Genomic DNA, 21,661 nt, shown 5'->3' with positions numbered 1-21,661 from the left:
CACCCCTGCGTGTCTCCGTGACCGTCTCTGACCCCGGCCTCTGTGGTCCCCCCCGAGCCCCCTCGCGATCTCCTGCCCGTGTCGGGGGACGCTGGCCGGTGACTGTGCCGCGGGCCCCTTTGCCTCATTTGCTCTTCCACTGACTCCCTGTTGCAGGAACCTGGTTCAGGGATTCAACGTCAAGCAGGTTGGGATGCGGATTTTCGAGGATTTTACCAAGTCCTGGTACTGGATTCTGATGTGAGTTCCCAGTCTGACTCCGAGCTCGGCAAGGGGTGGGTCAGCGGTGGGGTGGGGGTGTGACGGACCCCAGTTCTCCGGGACAGGGCGACCCCCCCCCCACCCACCACCATAATCCTGCTGTGTCCTCCCACCACAGAGGAGACAAACACGGGGAAGGAATCAGCTTTCCCCATCTCCGGGAGAATGTCCTGGTTCGTGAGGTTGCAGTGCAGCTTGACTCACAGGATTTCACAAGCAAACAAACAAGAAGCGAATGAGTAATTGAAGAAACAGCACACAACAGGTCTTACCGGCCCAACGAGCGTATTTCATCCGACCCTAAGCACAGGACCAGTTAACCTGCTAACCTCTGCGGACTGTGGCAGGCAACACAACAAATATAAATACATAAACTAGATTATATACACAGATTGATTGTCTGTGCATAAAGTGACGGTGGGCGGGCACAGGAGTGTCTGTACATGAGGTGACTGACAGGAAACGATTCAGTGGTGGTGGTCATAGTCATACTTTATTGATCCTGGGGGAAATTGGTTTTCGTTACATTTGCACCCATAAATTATTAAATATTAATAGAACCATAAATAGTTAAATAATAATATGTAAATTATGAAATAAGGCCAGGACCAGCCTATTGGCTCAGAGTGTCTGACCCTCTAAGGGAGGAGTTAGTTGTAAAGTTTGATGGCCACCGGCAGGAATGACATCCTATGACGCTCTGTGCTGCATCTCGGTGGAATGAGTCTCTGGCTGAATGTACTCCTGTGCCCAACCAGTACATTATGCAGTGGATGGGAGACATTGTCCAAGATGGCATGCAACTTAGACAGCATTCCCTTTTCAGACACCACCATGAGAGAGTTCAGTTCCATCCCCACAACATCACTGGCCTTACGAATGAGTTTGTTGATTCTGTTGGTGTCTGCTACCCTCAGCCTGCTGCCCCAGCACACAACAGCAAACATGATGGTACTGGCCACCACAGACTCGTAGAACATCCTCAGCATCGTCTGGCAGATGTTAAAGGACCTCAGTCTCCTCAGGAAATGTGGAGTGTGGAGGGAGGGGTGGGTGGGTGGAGGTGGTGATGCTTTTGGAAAGAACGGTAACTGTTTTTGAGTCGGGCTGTACCTGTGACAATTAAACCTCACTCTGAAAACACACGTGCATTGAAACTTGGAAACACACAGTGAAAGGCATTGTTTGAGTCGGCGACCAACACAGTCCGAGGATGTGCCGGGGGACAGCCGGCCAATGTCACTGTGTTTCCGGCGCCAGCCTGGCATGGCCGCGGATCACTAACCTGACGGGAGAGACGGTGCGAGGAGATCACAGCACCAGAGGAAACCCACACAGTCACGGGGAGAACACACAAGCTTGTTACAGAGGGTGGTGGTTAATGAACTCTGATAGCTGGGGCCGGAAAGCATCGTACTAACCACTATGCTACCAGGCTGCCTGGTAGTCCCCCCTCCCCAGCCTCTGTTGGAGCAGTGTGGCACCCTCCAGTGTCAGACCCATTGCCCCTCGTCAGAGAGACATTCAGATTGAGATTTATCTGTCACTTGTACATTGAAACGAGCAGTGAAATGCATTGTTTGCCAACATACTAGACATTGTCCTAGCATCTGAGTCTGCTGAGCAAGTGGTGCTGCTGGAGCTGACAGTCCCATGGGAAGATCGCTTGGAGGAGGCCTTTGAAAGGAAGCTCTCCAAGTACACAGGACTGGTCAGCAACTGTCAACAGGCTGGATGGAGAGCGAGGTGTCTCCCAGTGGAGGTTGGTTGTAGGGAATTCACAGCCCGTTCCTCAGTTAGAGCCTTCAGCATTTTGGGCATCGAGGGAGAGAGGAAGAGCAAAGCCACCCGCAGGACCACTGATGCGGCAGAGAGGGCCTCAAGATGGCTGCGGCTCAAAAGAGGGGAACAATGGAGTCATAAGTAGCTAGCCATCTGGACACAAGCTGGGGTCTGATCAGCCCCGGCTGGGTCACCTGGAGGAGGTTGTATGATGTTGAAAGTCCCGAAACACCCGATGATTCCAGGAACCTCACAGAAGATGTGTCCGGAAGCATCAGTAGATGTATGTACACAGCTGCCCATCATGTTGAGCAGTGAAATGCATCATTTGCATTAACAGCCTAGGGCTGTGCTGGGGGCAGCCCACAAGTGTTGCCACACCTCCGACACCAACACTACAATGTTCAGCAGAGCAACACAGACACAACAGCAACGAAACAAAACAAGCTACAAAATGACTCGGTAAATGTATTACCAAAGTACATAGTCACCCCCCCAGATGCAAGCCTGAGATTCATTCACCGTCAATCCAAGAAACACAACAGAATCAATGAAAACCACACTCAATGGGACAGACAATCAATGTGCAAAAGACAACAAACTATGCAAATAAATAAATAAATAAGCAGCCACAAAGTTAATACATTTCACGACATACCCCAGTAATATTGATCCTGATTCTGAATAAATATCAGGAACGTGAGATGAATAGTCCTTGAAAGTGAGTCCATAGTTTGTGGGAACGGTTCAGTGATGGGGCGAGTGGAGTTATCCCCTGTGATTCGAGAGCCCGATGGTTGAGGGGTAACAACTGTTCTCTGGGCGGCACAACGTGACCCAGGTTCAGTAAGTAGATTAAATGATCATTGTAAGTTGTCCCATGATTAGGCTTGGATAAAAAAATTGGGTGTTTGCTGGGCGGTGTGGCTTGAAGAGTCTGGCTGTATCCCAATAAATAAATTAACCTGGTGGTGCGAGTCCTGAGGCTCTGGTACGTCCTTCCTAACGGTAGAAGAGAGAAGAGAGCATGGCCTGGGTGGTGGTTCCTGCTGGTTGAGGGGTAATAACTCTTCCTGACCCTGGTGGTGTGAGTCCTGGGGCTCCTGTACCTCCTGCCTGATGGTGGCAGTAGTGAGACGAGAGCCTGGCCTGGGTGGTGGTTTCCTGGTGGTTGAGGGTAATAACTGTTCCTGACCCTGGTGGTGTGGGTCCTGAGGCTCCTGTACCTCTTTGCTAATGGCAGCAGCGAGAAGAGAGCGTGTCCTGGGCGGTGGGGATCTCTGATGATGGATGCTGCTTTCCTACGACAGCAGTCCCTGTAGATGTGCCCAATGGTGGGGAGGGCTTTACCTGTGATGGACTGGGCTGGATCCACCACTTATTGTTAGATTTCTGTTCTCGGGCTTTGGTGTTTGCATACCAGGCAACCAATCAATATACTTATGTTGGAAGCTGGTTGGGGAGTGGGACGGGGTGTGTTGTGTAGGAAGCTTTGGAGTGCGTTGTGCTGTTGACTTTGCCTCTTCTCTCCCTCCTCCCGCTCCTCCCGCAGAGGCCTGGTCATTGCCATGCTCGTCAGTCTTCTCTTCCTGCTGCTCCTGAGATTCATCGCTGGCATTCTCATCTGGGTCATCATCTTCGGCCTGATCGGGGTCATCGCCTACGGTGCGTGTGGCTTCCCTCTGCTCTGTGTGCGTGTGTGGGGGGGGGAGGAGGGAACCGCGGTGAATTTCCGGGCTCTCTCGATGTGGAAAAAGAACAGCTGTGGGCTGAATGACCCATGTCTTATGGTTTTATGTCACCCGTCCACAAGAGATTCTGCAGATGTTTCTTTTAAAGCTCCCAGTGATCTGAGAACGGAGTAGATCACAGAATACCTTTCGATTTATAATCCTGCTCGAGCTCTCAGGTCTTCTGCTGCTGCTCTCTTAACTCTTAAACAATCTCCCTCAGACAGGTGACAGGTGAGCTTTCTTGAACTACGCTCCGAAACTGTGGAATTCGATAAGGGATGCAGACTCAGTTGCCACTTTTAAACATGAGCTCAAAACCTATTTATTTAACCTTGCTTTTAACTAACATCTTTTTGTCTTATTTTTATTTTATTTGCATGTTTGCACTTTAACCCCATTGTAAAGCAGTGTGAACTACATTGTCTCCATGAAAATTTTACTTTATTGTCGCCAAACAATTGAGACTAGAGCATACAATCATCACAGTGATATTTGATTCTGCTCTGTAAATAAGATATTATTATTTTATTTCTTTCTCAGCTCAAGCTGGTAAACCTGGGGTACGGGCATAGTCAAACACACTCATTTGTCAACTTTTGGACAATCCTAGTGGTTTAGCGTTGTGGTGTTCTGGAGACTTACACAGATATTGCTGTGTAGCCCTAATTGTTTATTGATATTGTGCTGTGATTTGGTTGTCGATATTACAATTGGGACAACGTATACCCTGCTCATGTTCCATACTCTTTCAATTTCCTCTTTCCATTTAGCCTATTGCTGGTGTTTTTCACTTATTGATTTCTGTAGGTTGTATGTTATTATTTTGCAGACTCTCTCTACAATACAGAATATTACAGCACAGTGGAGACCCACACAAAATGCTGGTGGAACGCAGCAGGCCAGGCAGCATCTTTGACATCCTCCCCTTGACTTCCTTCAATCAGTTTAAAATTAAGCCCACTCTCATTAGTCACGGCCACCCTGGGGGAAAGCCGTCTCTGGCTGCTCACAGTACGCATGCCTCCTGTCACCTTGCGCACCCCTATCACGTCAGAGGTGTGGGATGAACCGGCAGCAGGAGTGGTAGATGTCAGGTCAATTGTAGCATTTAGATGGGCGTGTGTGTGAGAGGGGTATGGAGGATGATGGGCTGGGTGCAGGTAGCTGGGACAAGGCTGAAGACCAGGCTAGCACGGATTGGATGGGCCAAAGGTCCTGCTTCTGTGCTGTAGTGTCCCAGCTGTCTGAACCCACCTGGAGTCTGCTCAGATGAGTTACGATTTCCGGAATACATTGTCGCCAGTTGCAGAATTCCAGACTCTGACATTTAGATTGATCGAACCAAACAGTGAAATGCATCCTCTGCGTTCACAATCACCACAACCGAAGGATGTACTGGGCAAGAGTCGCCACACATTCCAGCCCCCAACGTAACAACGCAAACACCTGTAACCTCAGAGAAACAAAACAAAAGTCAGTCCTGTTGAAGGGTGTCGGTCAGAAGTGTTGACTGTACTCTTTTCTGTAGCTACTGCCTGACCTGCTGAGTACCTCCAGCATTTTGTGTGTGTTGCTCTGGATTTCCGGTACCTGCAGAATCTCTTGTGTTTACAAAAGAGACACTTTCCACCAGGATGCTCCAGGGTGGAGTCACTGTGGATCTGGGCTGTGGTCGGTGTTGGAGAGGGGGGGATTTGGGATGAGCGGGTACAGGGTATTGGGAGAGTCACAGCTTCTTCACCATCCTTTCTCCTTGCTCCAGGGATCTGGCACTGCTACTGGGAGTACGACACGCTCAACAAACAGGGCGCCAGCATCCATGACGTGGGCATCACCACCAACCTGGCTGTCTATGGCCAGGTGAAGGAGACCTGGCTGGCCATCTGTGAGTGTCTGACAAACAGGGAGCCGGGGAGCTGGGAAAGGAAGGCGGGGGAGGGTTTGCGATGATTTCACAGTGGGATGAATGCCAACATTTTGCTGGGACTCCTCAGCGATCCCGGGATTTTGCAAGACCTCTCAGCCCATCGAGTCTGCTCTACCCTTCTATTATTATCCCTCTCAACCCCATTCTCCTGCCTTCTTCCTGTAAGCTTTGACGTTCTTCACTAATCAATGTCTGCTTTAAATATCACCAATGGCTCAGCTTCCACAAGTGTCCCACACTTCCAGCCCACAGTGTGCTAACTCTTCCTGACCCATATATCTTTTGGAATGTGGGAGGAAACCCACATGGACATGGGGAGAACAAACAGGCAATGGCAGGAATTGATCCCCCCAATTAATTAGATTAGATTATGAGGACACACAGTCCTCTTTTATTGTCATTTAGTAATGCATGCATTAAGAAATGATACAATGTTCCTCCAGAGTGATATCACAGAAACACGAGACAAACCAAGACTGAAAAACTGACAAAAAACACATAATTACAACATATAGTTACAACAATGCAAAGCAATGCCGTAATTTGATAAAGAACAGACCATGGGCACGGTAAAAAAAAAGTCTCAAAGTCTCTGGAAAGTTCCATCATCTCAATTAATTTACAGATACAGAATGGTAACAGGCCGTTCGGCCCATCGAGCCCACACTGCCCAATTAAGCCCATGTGACCAATTAACCTACTAACCCATACATCTTTGGAATGTGGGAGGAAACTGTAGCACCGGGGGGGAAACCCATGCGCTCACAAGCAGGGTGTGTGAGCTCCTTCTAACCAGCAATAGGTTAGTGTTGGCTTAACCTTGCCAGCCCTCTCCCCAGGGTTTCTCTGGACCTGTGGGTGGTGTGGGTTCTCCTGGGGGAGGGGAGGGGAGGGAATAGTGATCTGCCTGATTCCAGGACCTTCCCGTTGCAGTGATCATCCTGGCTGTCCTGGAGGTCATCATCATTCTGTTGCTCATCTTCCTGAGGAAACGAATCTTGATCGGGATCGCACTCATCAAGGAGGCCAGCAGGTGGGTGGGACCGGCCGGCAGTGCGCGTGAACACTCCCGTCAGACGGGCGGGGTGACCGTGAGACTATAAGGCATAGGAGCAGAATTCGGCCATTCAGCCCATCGCGTCTACACCGCCATTCCATCCTGGCTGATCGCAGATCCGTCTCAACCTCACACACCTGCCTTCCCGCTATATCCTTTTAATGCCCTGACTGATCAACTTCCGCCTTAAATATACCCCCGGACTTGGCCTCTACCGCCAGTCCTCTTCCGGCGGGTGTAGGGTGAGTACGAAGTCAGCTGCGATGGTGAGGGGCAACCGCTGATGGGGTCGACATATTCCCCACTAAATCAACCTCACCCAAGCTTTCCGTCTCCTTTACACAAGAGGGTCTGCAAATGCTGGGAATCCAGAGCAACACCTGTCAAATACTGGAGGAACTCAGCAGGTCAGACAGGAACTATGTAGTAGGCAGCCATCGATCCTGTGGGTTTGCGCTCCCGCTGCACTGTGTCCTGTCCGGGGACAAGCCTGGGCGGGAAGGTTGTCGCCCGAGCAGCAGGCTCCCCCTCCCCACGTCACTGAGGTAGTCCAAGGGAAGGGCACGCACCCATACAGCTTGGCACCAGGGGTTGCCAGAGTGAAGTTGAAAAGAACGTCAAACTGCCTTGGGGACCCCGGCTCCGGATTTCTTCCTCAGAGTTTACTCCCAAAGCCTTTCCCATGGTTGGGTATGGCTGCAAGGCAGCAGAGGTTTAAAATCAGGGTTTTCCTTCTCCTAGGCGGCTGCCATCCGAGCCTGACAAGCCCCACCTGCCCGAAGCAACTGGTTTTGAGGTGCCAGTGGTCTGCCTTTGCCCCTTTTCTTGTCAGTAGAAACAGTTCCACCGGGCCTAGTAGCTAAGCCTCACGTGAAGGCCAAGAGTTGGACTTGTTGTCAGAGGCTGTTAGAGACACACGCCATTTGGAGCACTTTATAGGTAGTGGGAGCTTATCCTCACTACCACCCCCGGCTATGACAACCTTAGGAACAGACAGAAACTTTGGAGAATGAATGGTCAATATTGGGCTGAGGCTCTTCATCAAGACCGGAAAGGAAAGGGGAGGTTCCAGAATAAGATGGAGGGTTGCAGCGGAGGGGGAGACTTGTACAGTCTGAGAGGTGATAGGTGAAGTGGTGTGAGGGGGAAGGAGGGTGAGTGGAGAAGTAAGGAGGTGACGGGTGGAGGGAGGTAAAGGGCGAGAGAAGAAGGAATCTGATTGGGAGAAGAGAGTGGACCATGGGAGAAAGGGAAGGAGGAGGGGAACAAGAGGAAGGAGATGGGCAGCTGAGGCGAAGAGAAGGGGTGATAGGGGAACCAGAATGAGAAATGTGATAACAGAGAAAAGGGAGGAGGAGAAGTTACCGAAAGCTGGACGGGTTGATGTTCGTGTCATCAGGTTGGAGGCTACCCAAATGGAATATGGGAGTGGACTCACTGGAGCAGCAGAGGCCATGTCGGAATGGGAATGGAAATGGGTGGCTGCCGGCAGATCTGACCTTTTGTGACGGGCAGAGCCAAAGTGCGCAGTGAAGCCGCCCCCCCAGTCTACATTGGGTCCCAGCGGTGTCGCACTGGGAGCAACAGGTACAGCTGATGGCCCTGACAGATTCACAGATGAGGTGTCGCCTCACCTGGAAGGACGGCTTGGGCCCCTGAATGGTGGTGAGGGAGGAGGGGTAGGGGCGGGTGTAGCACTTGTTCTGCTTGCAAGGATAAGTGCCAAGGGGGATATCAGTGGGGAGCTTTGAGTGGACAAGGGAGTCATGTGGGGAGTGATCCCTGTGGAGAGCAGAAAGTTGGCGAAGGGAAAGGTGTGCTTGGCGGTGGGATCCTGTTGGACACGGCAGAAGTTACGGAGAATTATATGACTCCCCACTCACTCCCTCCCCCCTCACCTGTTCTCACCTGCCAACTTGTACTCCTTCCACTCCCCATCTTAGTCTGGATCCTGGCCCTTCCTTTCCAGTCCTGATGGAGGGTCTCGGCCCGAACATCAGCTGTTTATTCCCCTCCATAGCTTCTCCGAGCTGCTGAGTTGCTCCAGCATTTTGTGTGTTGCTGTTTGAATGATCTTCCTGTGCAGTTTTCACCCTACAGTTCCACACTTTCGGTGGTGACCGCATACAGGAGGACTTCATCGGCCACGCTGCCCGAGGTCCCCCCACATCCCTGCGCGTGCATGTTTCTTGGCTGCTGTTAGTTGTGACCGGCTGTTTCTCTCTCCAGGGCGGTGGGGTACATCATGTCTTCGCTGGCCTATCCTCTGGTTACGTTCGTCCTCCTGGTGATCTGTGTGGCCTACTGGGGAATGACTGCATTGTATCCTTACCAGCCCTGGCTGTATTGCATTGCCGATGAGTCCAAGTTTTTCCTTGTGCGTAAGACAGTAGAGTAGATGAGGCCATTCAGCCCATTGAGTCTGCTCTGCTGTTCCATCATGGCTGATTTATTATTGGTCTCAACCCTGTTCTGCTGCCTTCTCCCCATAACCTTTCTAATCAAGAACGAATCAACCTCCGCTTTCAATATACTCAATGACTTGGCCTCCACAACCATCTGTGGTAATGAAATTCCACCTCAGTTCTGTTCTAAATGAACATCCCTCTATTCTCAGGCTGTGCCCTCTGGACCTAGACTCCCCACTATTGCAAATATCCTTTCCACATCCACTCTATCTAGGCCTTTCAATACTAGATCCATTTCGTTGAGGAGTCCTGCCTCCCATGTTTCCCCTGGACGAACAGGGGCCCAGAAGTCACCAGTTCCCTTCACAGGATGTCATGTCACCCTTGTTTCCCACTGGACACGTAGGGGTTACGGTGTCTGGGAGCACTGGTATTCATTAGCTTTGAGTGAGCTGCCTTCTCCAACCTCTTCAGAGCTTCTAGTGAGGTGTCACTCCCCACCGGATATCTTGTGTCTTGTGTGTGGGGTATCAGGAGGTGTCTCTCCCCACGGGATCCCCACCCTCTGACCTGTGTTTCTGTGGCTGGTCCGGAGGGGTCTCTGACTGGGGATATTGACGGGGGAGATTTGGCGATAGCCATGCCATTGAATATCAAGGATAGGTCACTAAATCCTGTTTAACACAGGCCCTTCAGCCCACAGTGAAGTGTGATCCTTTTAACTTTCTCAACTATCAAGTGAACCCTTCCCGCCTGCATAACCCTCCGTTTTTCTATCATCCATGCACCTAAGTGTTTCTTAAATGTCTCTCATGTGTCAACCACCATCACTGGCAGGGAGTTCCATGCACCCATAACCCTCTGTGTAAACTGTATACTTCTGACATCTCCCTCCCCATACTTTCCATCACCTTAATTACAGCCCCCTGTGTTAGCCATTTCTGCCCGGGGAGAAAGTCTCTGACTGTCCATTTGATCAACCTGTACACTGTTATCCAGTTATCTCACCCTCCTTCATACTCTCTAATCCAGTCAGCATCCTGGTACATCTCTGTACCCTCTCGAAAGCTTCCACATCCTTCCTATAATGAGACAACCAGAGTTGAACACAAACCTCCAAGTCTGGTCTAACCATGGTTTTTTAGAGCTGCAACCATACGGCTCTTGAACTCAATCCCCCGACTATTGAGGGTCGACACACTGTACACCTTCTTAACCAGCCTGTCAACTTGAACAGCAACTCTGAGGCCGTGGATCCCAAGATCCCTCTGTTCCTCCACTCTGGTTTAAAAAAAAACTTCCTGCTATTATCTCTGTACTCTGCCTTCAAGTTCAACCTTCCAAAGCGATGAAGGGACCAGAAATAAACTGTTGGAGATCATTAGAGATTGGCATCAGGATGGCCTGAATGTTTCTTGTCCTTGATGTGCCTGAGTGCCTCAGGGAGCCATCTCGGGGGACACACGATCGACAGTTTTACATCTGTAGTCTCAAACAGGCAAGGCTGGATTAAAGTACTCCCTGCAAGAGACTCCCTCACCCAACCCCTACCCAGAGGTCCCCAGTGAACCAGATCCGACTTTAGTTAATAATGTACCTCAAGTTCCATGGTCATCTTCAATTGCGAAGGACGAACAACGACCTCAATTCCACTGCCCCTGTGATGGGAGTTCAAGCTTAAGTTGGAGTTTAATTGTGATGAATACACATGGACACTGCCGAAAGAAACACTGATCCTCTGAAGCCAAGGTGAGGAAAAACAGATCCAACAGTCACAGACAGGACAGGGCAGGGCATATATAACACAGCAGTAAACATACACAAAAAAGACTGATCTTCCCTGAGCATCATGTTGTGTAGACTGATGGTGCATGGACACAGTCAGAAAGAACAAGCACTGAGAAAAATGGATTTGAACTCAGTTCCTGAACATTAATCCAGACATAGGTTCGAAGTTTCAAACTGATACCCATGTGGTTAAGGGTTCTTGTTAAGAGGTACTGGGGTCGACTGGTGACAAACAGTGATCATCATGAGACATAGGAACAGAATTAGGCCATTCAGCCCATTGAGTCTTCTCCACCATTCCATCATGGCTGAAGTATTTTCAACCCTGTTCTCCCAGTAACCCTCCTCCCCCTGAGCAATCAAGAGCCTATCAATCTCTGCCTTAACTACACCAATGACTTGGCCTCTCGAGCTGACCGTTATGTTTAGCAATGCCAAAACATGAAACTTATTGAGAGCAAAAATGCGGAGCCGGAAGTGTGTGTTTTGGTTTTGTTTTTACTTTAAGCAAGGCGCACGTGTTTAGCCTGGTAGCTTAATGGCGTATGCCATTGCCGTACTTTTACATATGTAAAAAAAACAAGGAATCCTTAATCAAACAATATATTTGCAAGATCACTCAAATATTACTGAAATATTAAATACACAGCAGTGACGAGTTCTTCACCACCCAATGGGTGAAAAAAACACCTCTCTGCTCGATAGGAACGCCTCTGTATTCTCTGTGCTCTCTAGTCCTTGTCTCCCCCACAACAGGAAACTTTCTCTCCACCTTCACTCTATCAAATATTGAAAGGCCTGGTGGGTAGGTTTCACTGAGGTCCCCCCCTCATTCTTCTAAACTCCTTCAAGTACTGGCCTAGAACCATCACACTTCCTTCATACATGCCTTTCTCATACGTTAAGCTTTTCACTCCTGGGATCCTTTTTACTGAACCTTCTCTTGACTCTCTTCCTAAAATATAGGGCCCAAAACTGATGACAGTTAGATAAATAGATAAATGGATATTACAGTAGCATTACAAGTTCACAGATATACAATATTAGAAGAGAAGTAAGAAGAATGAATAAAAAATAAGTTACCTTAATCAGTCTAAAAGGAGGGGGTCATCACTTCCCTGCCTAGTGGCCGAGGGTAAGAATGACCTCCTATAGCGCTCTTTGGAGCAGCTCAGTTGTCTTAGTCTGTTACTAAAAGTGCTCCTCTGTTCAGCCAAGGTGGCATGCAGAGGGTGAGAAATATTGTCCAGAATTGCCACGATTCAGCTTATACCATTTGACAGAGTCCTCCACCAGGGCCCTGTGTTCATCCTCCTGTCCTCCCCTTATACACACAACGGTAGCTGAGAAATCAGAGAATTTCTGCAGAAGACATGACTCGGTGTTGTATCTAAAGTCTGAGGTGTGCAGGATAAACAGGAAGGGAGACAATACAGTCCCCTGTGGGGCCCCAGTGCTGCTTATAGCCATGTCTGACACGTAGCTCTGAAGCCGCACACACTGTGGTCTGCCAGTCAGGTCGTCCGTTACCCAGGAAACAGTGGAAGTGTCAATCTGCATTGAATGGAACTCTTCCCCAGCAATGAGGGCTGTATAGTATTGAAGGCACTTGAGAAATCAAAAACCATGATTCTCACAGTGCTGCCCTGCTTATCCAAGTGGGAGTAGACTGTTCAGCAGGTAGACTCCAATGTGCTCCGGGTAAGCAAACTGCAGGGGATCGAGGGCTGATCTGACCAGGGGTCAGAGGTGAGCCAGGACCAGCCACTCTGGGGTCATGATGAGTGAGGTCAGAGCTACTGGACGGTAGTCATTCAAGACTTTCATTCAGCCCTTCTTGGGTACTGGGTCCAGACATGATTTTTTCCACACAGTCAGGACCCTTTCCGGGCTGCGACTCAGACTGAAGACGCACTGGAGAGCTCCACACAGCAGCTCAGCACTCTCCTTCAGGACCTTGGGGTTCACACCATCCGGGCTCCCAATACTTTGTTTTGTCTGAGTTTCCCCAGAGCCCCTCTCCCCAGCTCAGCAGTGAGAATTAGCGCTCACTGGGCATTCGCCTGTCCCGGAGCTGAATTATCCAAACTTCTCCCAGCTACACCTGCTGCTCGATCAGTGGGATTAGACTCCAAGCCTTCCAGGGTTGCTCCCCCTTACCTCCATTCGAAAAGGACATCCCTCTGTTCTGAGGCTGTGTCCTCTGGTCTTAGACTCTCCCACCATCCTCCCCACGTCCTCTCTATCAAGACTTCTCAATATTCAATAGGTTTCAATAAGACCCTACCCCCAACAACAATTCTTCTGAATTCCAGTGAGTACAGACCCAGAGCCATCAAATGCTTCTCACATGACAAGCCTTTCAATTCCGTAATCATTTTTGTGAGCCTCCTTTCAATTCTCTCCAATGTCAGCACATCCTTCCTTAGATTTGGTGGGGGGGGGGGTCAAAACCACTCACAATACTCCAAGCGAGGCCTCACTAGTGCTCTATAAAACTTCAGCAGTACGCCTCTGCCTTTATATTTCAGTCCTCTCGTAATGAATGCAAACATTGCATTTGCCTTCCTCACCACAGACCCAACCTGCAAGTTAGCTTTCAGGTTAGGTTAAGATTAAGTAGCTGGGCTTGCAGGTGGTGAGCTTCGTTGGGCCTGGAAAGGCCGTTCCACGCTGTTTCTCTAAAATAAAGGACAGATTGTACAAAAGATAAAACGTGCTGAGAACGTTGGTTGTAGAAAGACCTTGAGAGCAAATCTGCAGGTTTTTGGAGTAATTTCAGTGTTGTGGTGACTGAAGTTAACAATAGACAATATGTGCAGGAGTAGGCCATTCAGCCCTTCGAGCCAGCACCGCTATTCACTGTGATCATGGCTGACCATCCACAATCAGTATCCAGTTCCTGCCTTATCCCCATAACCTTTAAGAGCTCTATCCATCTCTTTCTTGAAAGCATCCAGAGACTTGGACTCCACAGCCTTCTGGGGCAGAGCATTCCACATATCCACCACTCTCTGGGTGAAAAAGATTTTCCTCAACTCCGTTCTAAATGGCCTACCCCTTATTCTTAAACTGTGGCCTCTGGTTCTGGACTCACCCATCAGCAGGAACATACTTCCTGCCTCCAGCGTGCCCAATCCCTTAATAATCTTATATGTTTCAATGAGATCCCCTCTCAGCCTCCTAAATTCCAGAGTATACAAGCCCAGTCGCTCCAATCTTTCGACATATGACAGTCCCGCCATCTCGGGAATTAACCTTGTGAACCTACGCTGCACTCTCTCAATAGCAAGAATGTCCTTCCTCAAATTTGGAGAGCAAAACTGCACACAGTAATCCAGGTGTGGTCTCACCAGAGCCCTGTACAAGACCTCGATGCTTTGGGAGAAATAACTTCCTGAACCTGTGTGGGTTCTGAGTTTCCTGTTCCACTACCTGCTTGATGCTCGTTGGGAGAAGAGAGCACAGCCTCAACGGTGAGGGGCTTTCTTGTGGTGGCACTCCATGTCAATGTGGAGAAAGCTTTACCCACGACGAAAGGTTATTCTTACACAACTAAACACTCAAAAATGCTCTAAGTGCAAAGTAAGTTTGTTATCAAAGTATGTGCAGGTCTCCATATAAAATCCAGAGATTCAATTTCTTACAGGCATGTGCAGTAAATTCAAGACCCATATTGTTGTTGTCCATCCATCGTTGACGTCGATGAGGACCTCGACACCATTATTGATGGTGTCGAGACTAGCGCGACATTTGGATTTAAGTGAGGGAGAGTTGCGTAGCATCAGCCTCACTCTCTCTTCCCAATTCCCATCTGGATCCAGTGGCAAGACAGAGTCTAGACAGCTGGGGATGGACTAGGTGCAGTGGATGACCAGGACATCTTCTGTGTCTTGTCCTGCTCTACACGTTCCACGACGCTTGCAGAGACCGCCTTCTTGACCGTTGGACCTTCCATTGGTCTCGTCCGTTCAATCCGCTGGAGTCTGTCTTCACATGCTGGGATAGACAACTCCCTATCTCACCGAGGGTTTGAGACCCGTCGGCTACCCTCACCTGGTTTAGCCGGCTTGTCGAAGCCGTTGCCCGGGGTGTGGCCGCTGTCGCATGCAAACAGCTACGGGGAGCCACAGGTGAGAGCTGAGTGCCAGGTGGGGACCAAAGGTGGACTAACCGCCCTGAAAAGGACGCGACATGTTCCCCCACCAGAGATGCTACCCCTCCCTGACACCCCATATAACCCAAGACCCATAACAGAATCGATGAAGACCACACACGACAGGTTGGAGAAACAACCAGTGGGCAAAATACAACAAACTGTGCAAATAGAAAAGGAAAGGAAAAGAAATAATAATGATAATAAACAAATGAGCAAGACATATCAAGAGCATGAGATGAAGAGCCTTTAAATGTGAGTGCATAGGTTGTGGAACGGTTCAGTGTTCGGGTGAGTGAAGTTATTCTCTCTGATTAAAGAACCTGCTGGTTGAGGGGTAATAACTGTTCCTGAACCTGGTGGTGTGGGTCCTGAGGCTCCTGTACCTCCTGCCTGATGATAGCAGTGAGACGAGAGTGTGACCTGGTTCGTGGAGTCCCTGTGATGGATGCTGCTCTCCTGCAATAACACTGTCTGGATGTGCTTAGTGGTGGGGGGGTGTGGGGAGGGAGCTCTTTGCCTGTGATGGACTGGGTTGGAAGGTGATTCTTACATAACTGAACACTTGAAGTATTCACCCTGAAGTGGCCAATCACGAGCAGAAAAACACGTTATTCCCTTCAGAGTCGGCTGCTGACTGTTTGTCAACAACTATTCCCTGTGACTGGTCCCCTCTGGAGAAAGCTCCTGATCTTTGGAGTGAGTAATTCCCTCCTCACGTGTCTCCTGCAGCTGCCTCGGCCCTGGTGCTATCAATGTGAGTTTGTTCTTCACCTGGGTCCGTTATCTCGGCCCTTGATCAGTTCCAACCAACTCCCCCGCCCACCATTCTAACTCTGCCAGTGCATAAGAATGGAAACAAGCTGCAGAGAATTACAAATTCTGCGAGCTCCATCATGGGCACTGGTCTCCCCAGCATCCAGGACACCTTCAAATGGCGATGTCTCAAAAAGACAGCATCTATAGAACATAGAACATAGAATAGTACAGCATAGTACAGACCCTTCGGCCCACAATATTGTGCCGACCCTCAAACCCTGCCTCCAATATAACTCCCCACCTTAAATACCTCCATATACCTGTCTAGTAGTCTCTTAAACTTCATGAGTGTATCTGCCTCCACCACTGACTCAGGCAGTGCATTCCACGCACCAACCACTCTCTGAGTAAAAAACCTTCCTCTAATATCCCCCTTGAACTTCCCACCCCTTACCTTAAAGCCATGTCCTCTTGTATTGAGCAGTGGTGCCCTGGGGAAGAGGCGCTGGCTATCCACTCTATCTATTCCTCTTATTATCTTGTACACCTCTATCATGTCTCCTCTCATCCTCCTTCTCTCCAAAGAGTAAAGCCCTAGCTCCCTTAATCTCTGATCATAATGCATACTCTCCAAACCAGGCAGCATCCTGGTAAATCTCCTCTGCACCCTTTCCAATGCTTCCACATCCTTCCTATAGTGAGGTGACCAGAACTGGACACAGTACTCCAAGTGTGGCCTAACCAGAGTTTTATAGAGCTGCATCATTACATAGCGACTCTTAAACTCTATCCCTCGATTTATGAAAGCTAACACCCCATAAGCTTTCTTAACTACCCCCAGATCCCTCTGCTCCTCCTCACTACCAAGTATCCTGCCATTTACTTTGTACTCTGCCTTGGAGTTTGTCCTTCCAAAGTGTACCACCTCACACTTCTCCTGGTTGAACTCAGAATCCCCATTACCCAGGACATGCCCTCTTCTCATTGCTAGCATCAGGGAGGAAGTACAGGAGCCTGAAGACATACACTCAGTGTTTCAGGAACAGCTTCTTCCCCTCCGCCATCAGATTTCTGAATGGACGATGAACCCATGAACACTACCTCACTACTTCTTTTTCCTCTTTTTGAACTATTTATTTAATTTAACTTTTTATTTTATATGTTTACTGTAATTTACAGTTCCTATAACTGCATACCGCATTGTACTAATGCCACAAAACAAATTTCACGACATGCAGTTTGTTCGTGATATCAACCTGATTCTGATTGTACGTGTTTCCTTAACCTCATCGATGATTAGATACCTCGCTACGTCAGGGCAGCCACTCTACCGGGTTGTCAGTGTGGGCAATGCCACACCCGAATGTGCCTCGATCCTGGGGAACGAAAGCTGCAGCCCAATGGTGAGTGTTCTGACCGGCTGCCGGTCGCTCTGCATGAGGCCTGGTGACATTAGATCAGGTGAGAGTCGAAACAGGGGGATTCGGTCAATGCTGGAAATCCAGAGCGACACACACAAAATGCTGGAGGAACTCGGCATCTAGGGAAAAGAGTAAACCGTCGACGTTTCAGGCCGAGACCCTTCATCAGGGCTTCAACATTTTGTGTGTATTAATTTATATAAGATTAAATTTGCTTTATTTGCCACATGTACATCGAAACCTACAGTAAAGTGCGTCGCTTACCACCAAGTGTGTGCTGGCCGCCCACAAGTGTCACACACCTCCATTGCCAACGTAGCGTGCCCACGACTTACGTAGCCCAACCCGTACTTGTTTGAAATGTGGGAGGAAGCAGGAGCACCCGGAACAAATCCACGCTGCCACGCAGGAGGAATGCACAAATGCCTCACAGACTGGCGGAAATTCAACCTGGGCCGCCGAACACTGGCACTGTCTAGCGCTTTGCTAGCCGCTACGCTGTGGTGCTGCCCTGTCCGCTGGCGTTGACCTTCCCTGACCTCTGGCCTTCGCCTCTGGGAGGAGAGGGTCCCCTCTGACGGGAACCAGGGGAACACTGAGGTGGTTGACAGGTTGGACCCGATGGTGCGCTGGAAGAGGCCTATGGAATATTTTGGTTCCCTCCTGAGGGAGGAGGATGAAAGCAGGTTTCGGGGGGGGGGCAAAGGGAGGGTTCTGGATCTAATAATGCATAGAAAAGGGAAACAGAAATACTGCAGGCACCGGGAGCTGAAACTATCAGAAACATTGAGCAGGTCGAGCGAGACAATGAATGTTTCGAGCCTTCCAGTGTTTCCACGGGGCCATAAAACAGGAGCAGAGATCGAATCGGCTCCACTATTCTATCATGGCTGATTTATTATCCCTCTCAACCCCATTCTCCTGCCTTCTCCCCGTAACCACTGACACCCTGATCAATCAAGAACCTATCAACCTCCCCCTTAAATATGCCCAATGACCTGGCCTCCACAGCCACCTGTGGCAATGAATTCCACAGATTCACAACCTCTGCCTAAAGAAATTCCTCTTCATTTCTGTTCTAAAGGGACGTCCCTTTATTCTGAAGCTGTGCCCTCTGGTCCTAGTATAAGGGATATGAGGGAGGCGTTCCCTGTGAAGGACTGGGCTGTACCCACAGGAGCTTCCATTTGAGGGCATTGTCTTTGCACACCAGGCTGTGGCATAGCCAGTCAAGATACTCTCAACCCCACATCGACAGAAGCTTGTTGGAGTTTTAGGTGTCATGTCGAATCTTCACAAACGCTGAGGAAGTAGAGGCACTGCCAGTAAAACAATTTAACAATCCTTAAATCCCGTAAGCAATTCCTTCACCCATTCTGTAACCACCAGTCCTCTGAGTTTCCTTAAACCCATTCCTCAGCCTGAACTCCTCCCTGAGTCTCCATAAACCCATTCCTCCCCCTACACCTAAGTCTCCATAAATTCATTCCTCATCCCCCACTCCTCTCTGAATCTCCTTCAACCCATTCCTCACGCCCCACTCCTCCCTGTGTCTCCTTAAACCCATTCCTCATTTTCCATTCCTCCCTTCCTTAAACTCATTCAGTTAACAGACAACCTGGAGCCTCATCCCCCACTCCTCTCTGAATCTCCTTAAACCCCTTCCTCACGCCTCACTCGCCTCTGAGTCTCCATAAACCCATTCCTCATCCCCCCTCCTCTCTGAATCTCCTTAAACCCATTCCTCACGCCCCACTCCTCCCTAAGTCTCCTTAAACTCATTCCTCATCTCCCTGAGCTTCCTTAAAACCATTCCTCATCTCCCATTCCTCCCTTCCTCAAACCCATTCAGTTAACAGACCCCCTGCAGCCTCATCCCCCACTCCCCCCAAGTCTCCTCTCCCTCTGTGCATGGTTACAGGACATAGAACACTACAGCACAGTACAGGTCCTTTCGCCTACAGTGTTGGGCCAACGTTCTCAACTACCTGACTCTAACCCTTCCCTCCTTTGTCGCCTCCGTTTTTCTTCCGTCGATGTGGAGGGTAGCATGAGACTGATCTTGGAGTAGGTTAAAAGGTGTGCCCAACATCACTTAACAAAGGACCTGTACTCTGCCCTACCATGAGGGTTTTGTGGGGGGCTCCCAGGGTAGTCCCATTCTCCAAGAAACCGAACTGGTGACCGAGGGGAGTGGTGGGAGCTCAGTTGCAGTGTGATGTCAGACAGTGTAAGGAGCGGGGTAGATGAGGTGGGGAAGTTGGGGAATAAAGGGAAGGAGTGGAAGAAAGTTGAAGAGTCAGCGGTGGGGTGAGGGACGAGTAGTGACATGGGGCTGACAGATGGTGTGCCCCTGGGAGGGAGCATGGACAATCTGGAAGGGTCTTCTTTCTTCATAAGCCCATCGCCCCAGCTGGGGCATCTTCAGCCCCCAAGAGCGCTCTGTCCTGTCCTGGGCCACTCAAGCGATTGTTCCTGAGGCTCCCACAGAGTTGTGACTTTCACGACATAACTTCATACATCTTCCAGAGGAGGATCCTCCCCCTCCCAGGGACGAGGTCTCTGCAGCCTCTGCGGGCGTTTCTGGAGCTCTGGGTTTTTATGGGATGGGGTTGGGAGTCCCGTGCCTGATCCCTCCCGTTTTGCAGCTGGGCTTGGGACAGTCCATGGCAGAGTTAACCTGGGAAGATGGGACAGACTAACCACCCCTTTCGTCCTCCCGTCCAGACCTTCAACGCGTCGGCGTACAGCTGCGACACGGCAAAGTGCGCCTTCTACAAATACAATGAAGAGGGCATCCTCCAGCGCAACCTCTTCCAGCTGCAGATCTACAACATCATCGGCTTCCTGTGGTGCATTAACTTCGTCATTGCCCTGGGGCAGTGTACCCTGGCGGAGCCTTCGCCTCCTACTACTGGGCCTTCAAAAAGCCTCAGGATATCCCCTACTTCCCAGTGTCTGGTTCCTTCATGCGTACCCTCAGGTGAGGAACATATCCCCCCCCCCATCGCTCACTGAGTTTAAAGATAAGGAGAAGGAGTGGCTTTATTTGTCACATGTAGATCAAAGCCCCACTGAAATGCGTCACTTTTGTCAACAGCCAACACCGTCTGAAGATGGCGTGGCACGGTTGCGTAGTTAGCACAATGTGTTACAGTGCCCGCGACCCAGGTTCAGTTCCCGCTGCTGCCGGTAACACATTTGTACATTCTCCCCGTGATCGCCTGGGTTTCTCCACGTGCTCCAGTTTCCTCCCACGTTCCAAAGATGTCCCGGTTGGCAGGCAAATTGGTTATTGTAAATTGTCCTGTGATTAGGCGAGGATTAATTTGGGGGTTGCTATGTGGCGCAGCTCGAAAGTCTGTAAGGGCCTTTTCCGCGCTTCCAACACCAACATAGCACGACCACACTTCCTAACCCTAACACTTTGACACGTGGGAGGAAATGCAGAGAGGTGACGTTGCAGTTGTGTGGGACCCTGGTCAGACCCCACTTGGAGTACTGTGCTCAGTTCTGGTTGCCTCACTACAGGAAGAATGTGGGGGTGCAGAGGAGATTTACAAGGATGTTGCCTGGATTGGGGAGCATATCTTATGAGAATAGGTTGAGTGAACTCGGCCTTTTCTGCTTGGAGCGACCGAGGATGAGAAGTGACCAGATGGAGGTGTATGAGATGATGAGAGGCATTGATCGTGTGGATAGTCAGGGGCTTTTCCCCACGGCTGAAATGGCTAGCACGAGAGGGCACAGTTTTAAGGTGTTTGGAAGTAGGTACAGAGGAGATGTCTGGGGTAAGTTTTTTACTCAGAGAGTGGTGAGTGCGTGGAACGGGCTGCTGATGATGGTGGTGGAGACAGAAATGACAGGGTCTTTTAAGAGACTCCTGGATAGGTACATGGAGCTCAGAAAAATAGAGGGCTATGGGTAACCCTCGGTAATTTCTACAGTAAGTACATGTTCGGCACAGCTTTGTGGGCCGAAGGGCCTGTATTGTGCTGTAGTTTTTCTATGTTTCTATGAAACCAGAGCACGTAGGAAATCCACATAGTCACTGGGAGGACGTATAAACTCCTTAAGGACAGCAACGGGAAATGAACACGGATGGTGATCGCAGGCGCTGTAGAGCATTGTGCTAACTCTTGCATTGCTGATTGGCTGACTGACTGGTATCGCTGCCTTCTGGAGCATCATTTATTGAAGGCATTGACTCCTAATCAAACCATGGGGCCCAGCCCGTCAACGCTCATGTTGTCTGGAACGGCAGGTTCTTACAGCCACAGCCTCTTCTTTTTTTCTTTAAATTTAAAATTCATAGATCCTCAAAGCCGTGCAAGTTGATAGGGTGGTTCAGCAGGTGCACGGTGTGTTG

General features: G+C 49.7%; 1 protein-coding gene across 1 annotated transcript in view; it reads left to right on the top strand.

Annotated features, from left to right (window-relative positions):
* LOC140198483 (choline transporter-like protein 4) overlaps positions 1-21,661 on the top strand; it is a 102,072-nt gene that overhangs the window by 49,253 nt on the left and 31,158 nt on the right. The window contains 8 exon segments of the mRNA XM_072259569.1: positions 157-240; positions 3,596-3,708; positions 5,539-5,661; positions 6,637-6,736; positions 8,990-9,082; positions 17,172-17,274; positions 20,020-20,182; positions 20,185-20,275. Coding sequence (XP_072115670.1) covers positions 157-240; positions 3,596-3,708; positions 5,539-5,661; positions 6,637-6,736; positions 8,990-9,082; positions 17,172-17,274; positions 20,020-20,182; positions 20,185-20,275 — 870 coding nt within the window.

This window comes from Mobula birostris, chromosome 5 (genome assembly GCF_030028105.1).
Source record: "Mobula birostris isolate sMobBir1 chromosome 5, sMobBir1.hap1, whole genome shotgun sequence".
Classification (NCBI taxonomy): Eukaryota; Metazoa; Chordata; class Chondrichthyes; order Myliobatiformes; family Myliobatidae; genus Mobula; species Mobula birostris.
Note: the sequence above shows the minus strand (reverse complement) of the source record. Positions and strands in the feature narration are given on the sequence as shown.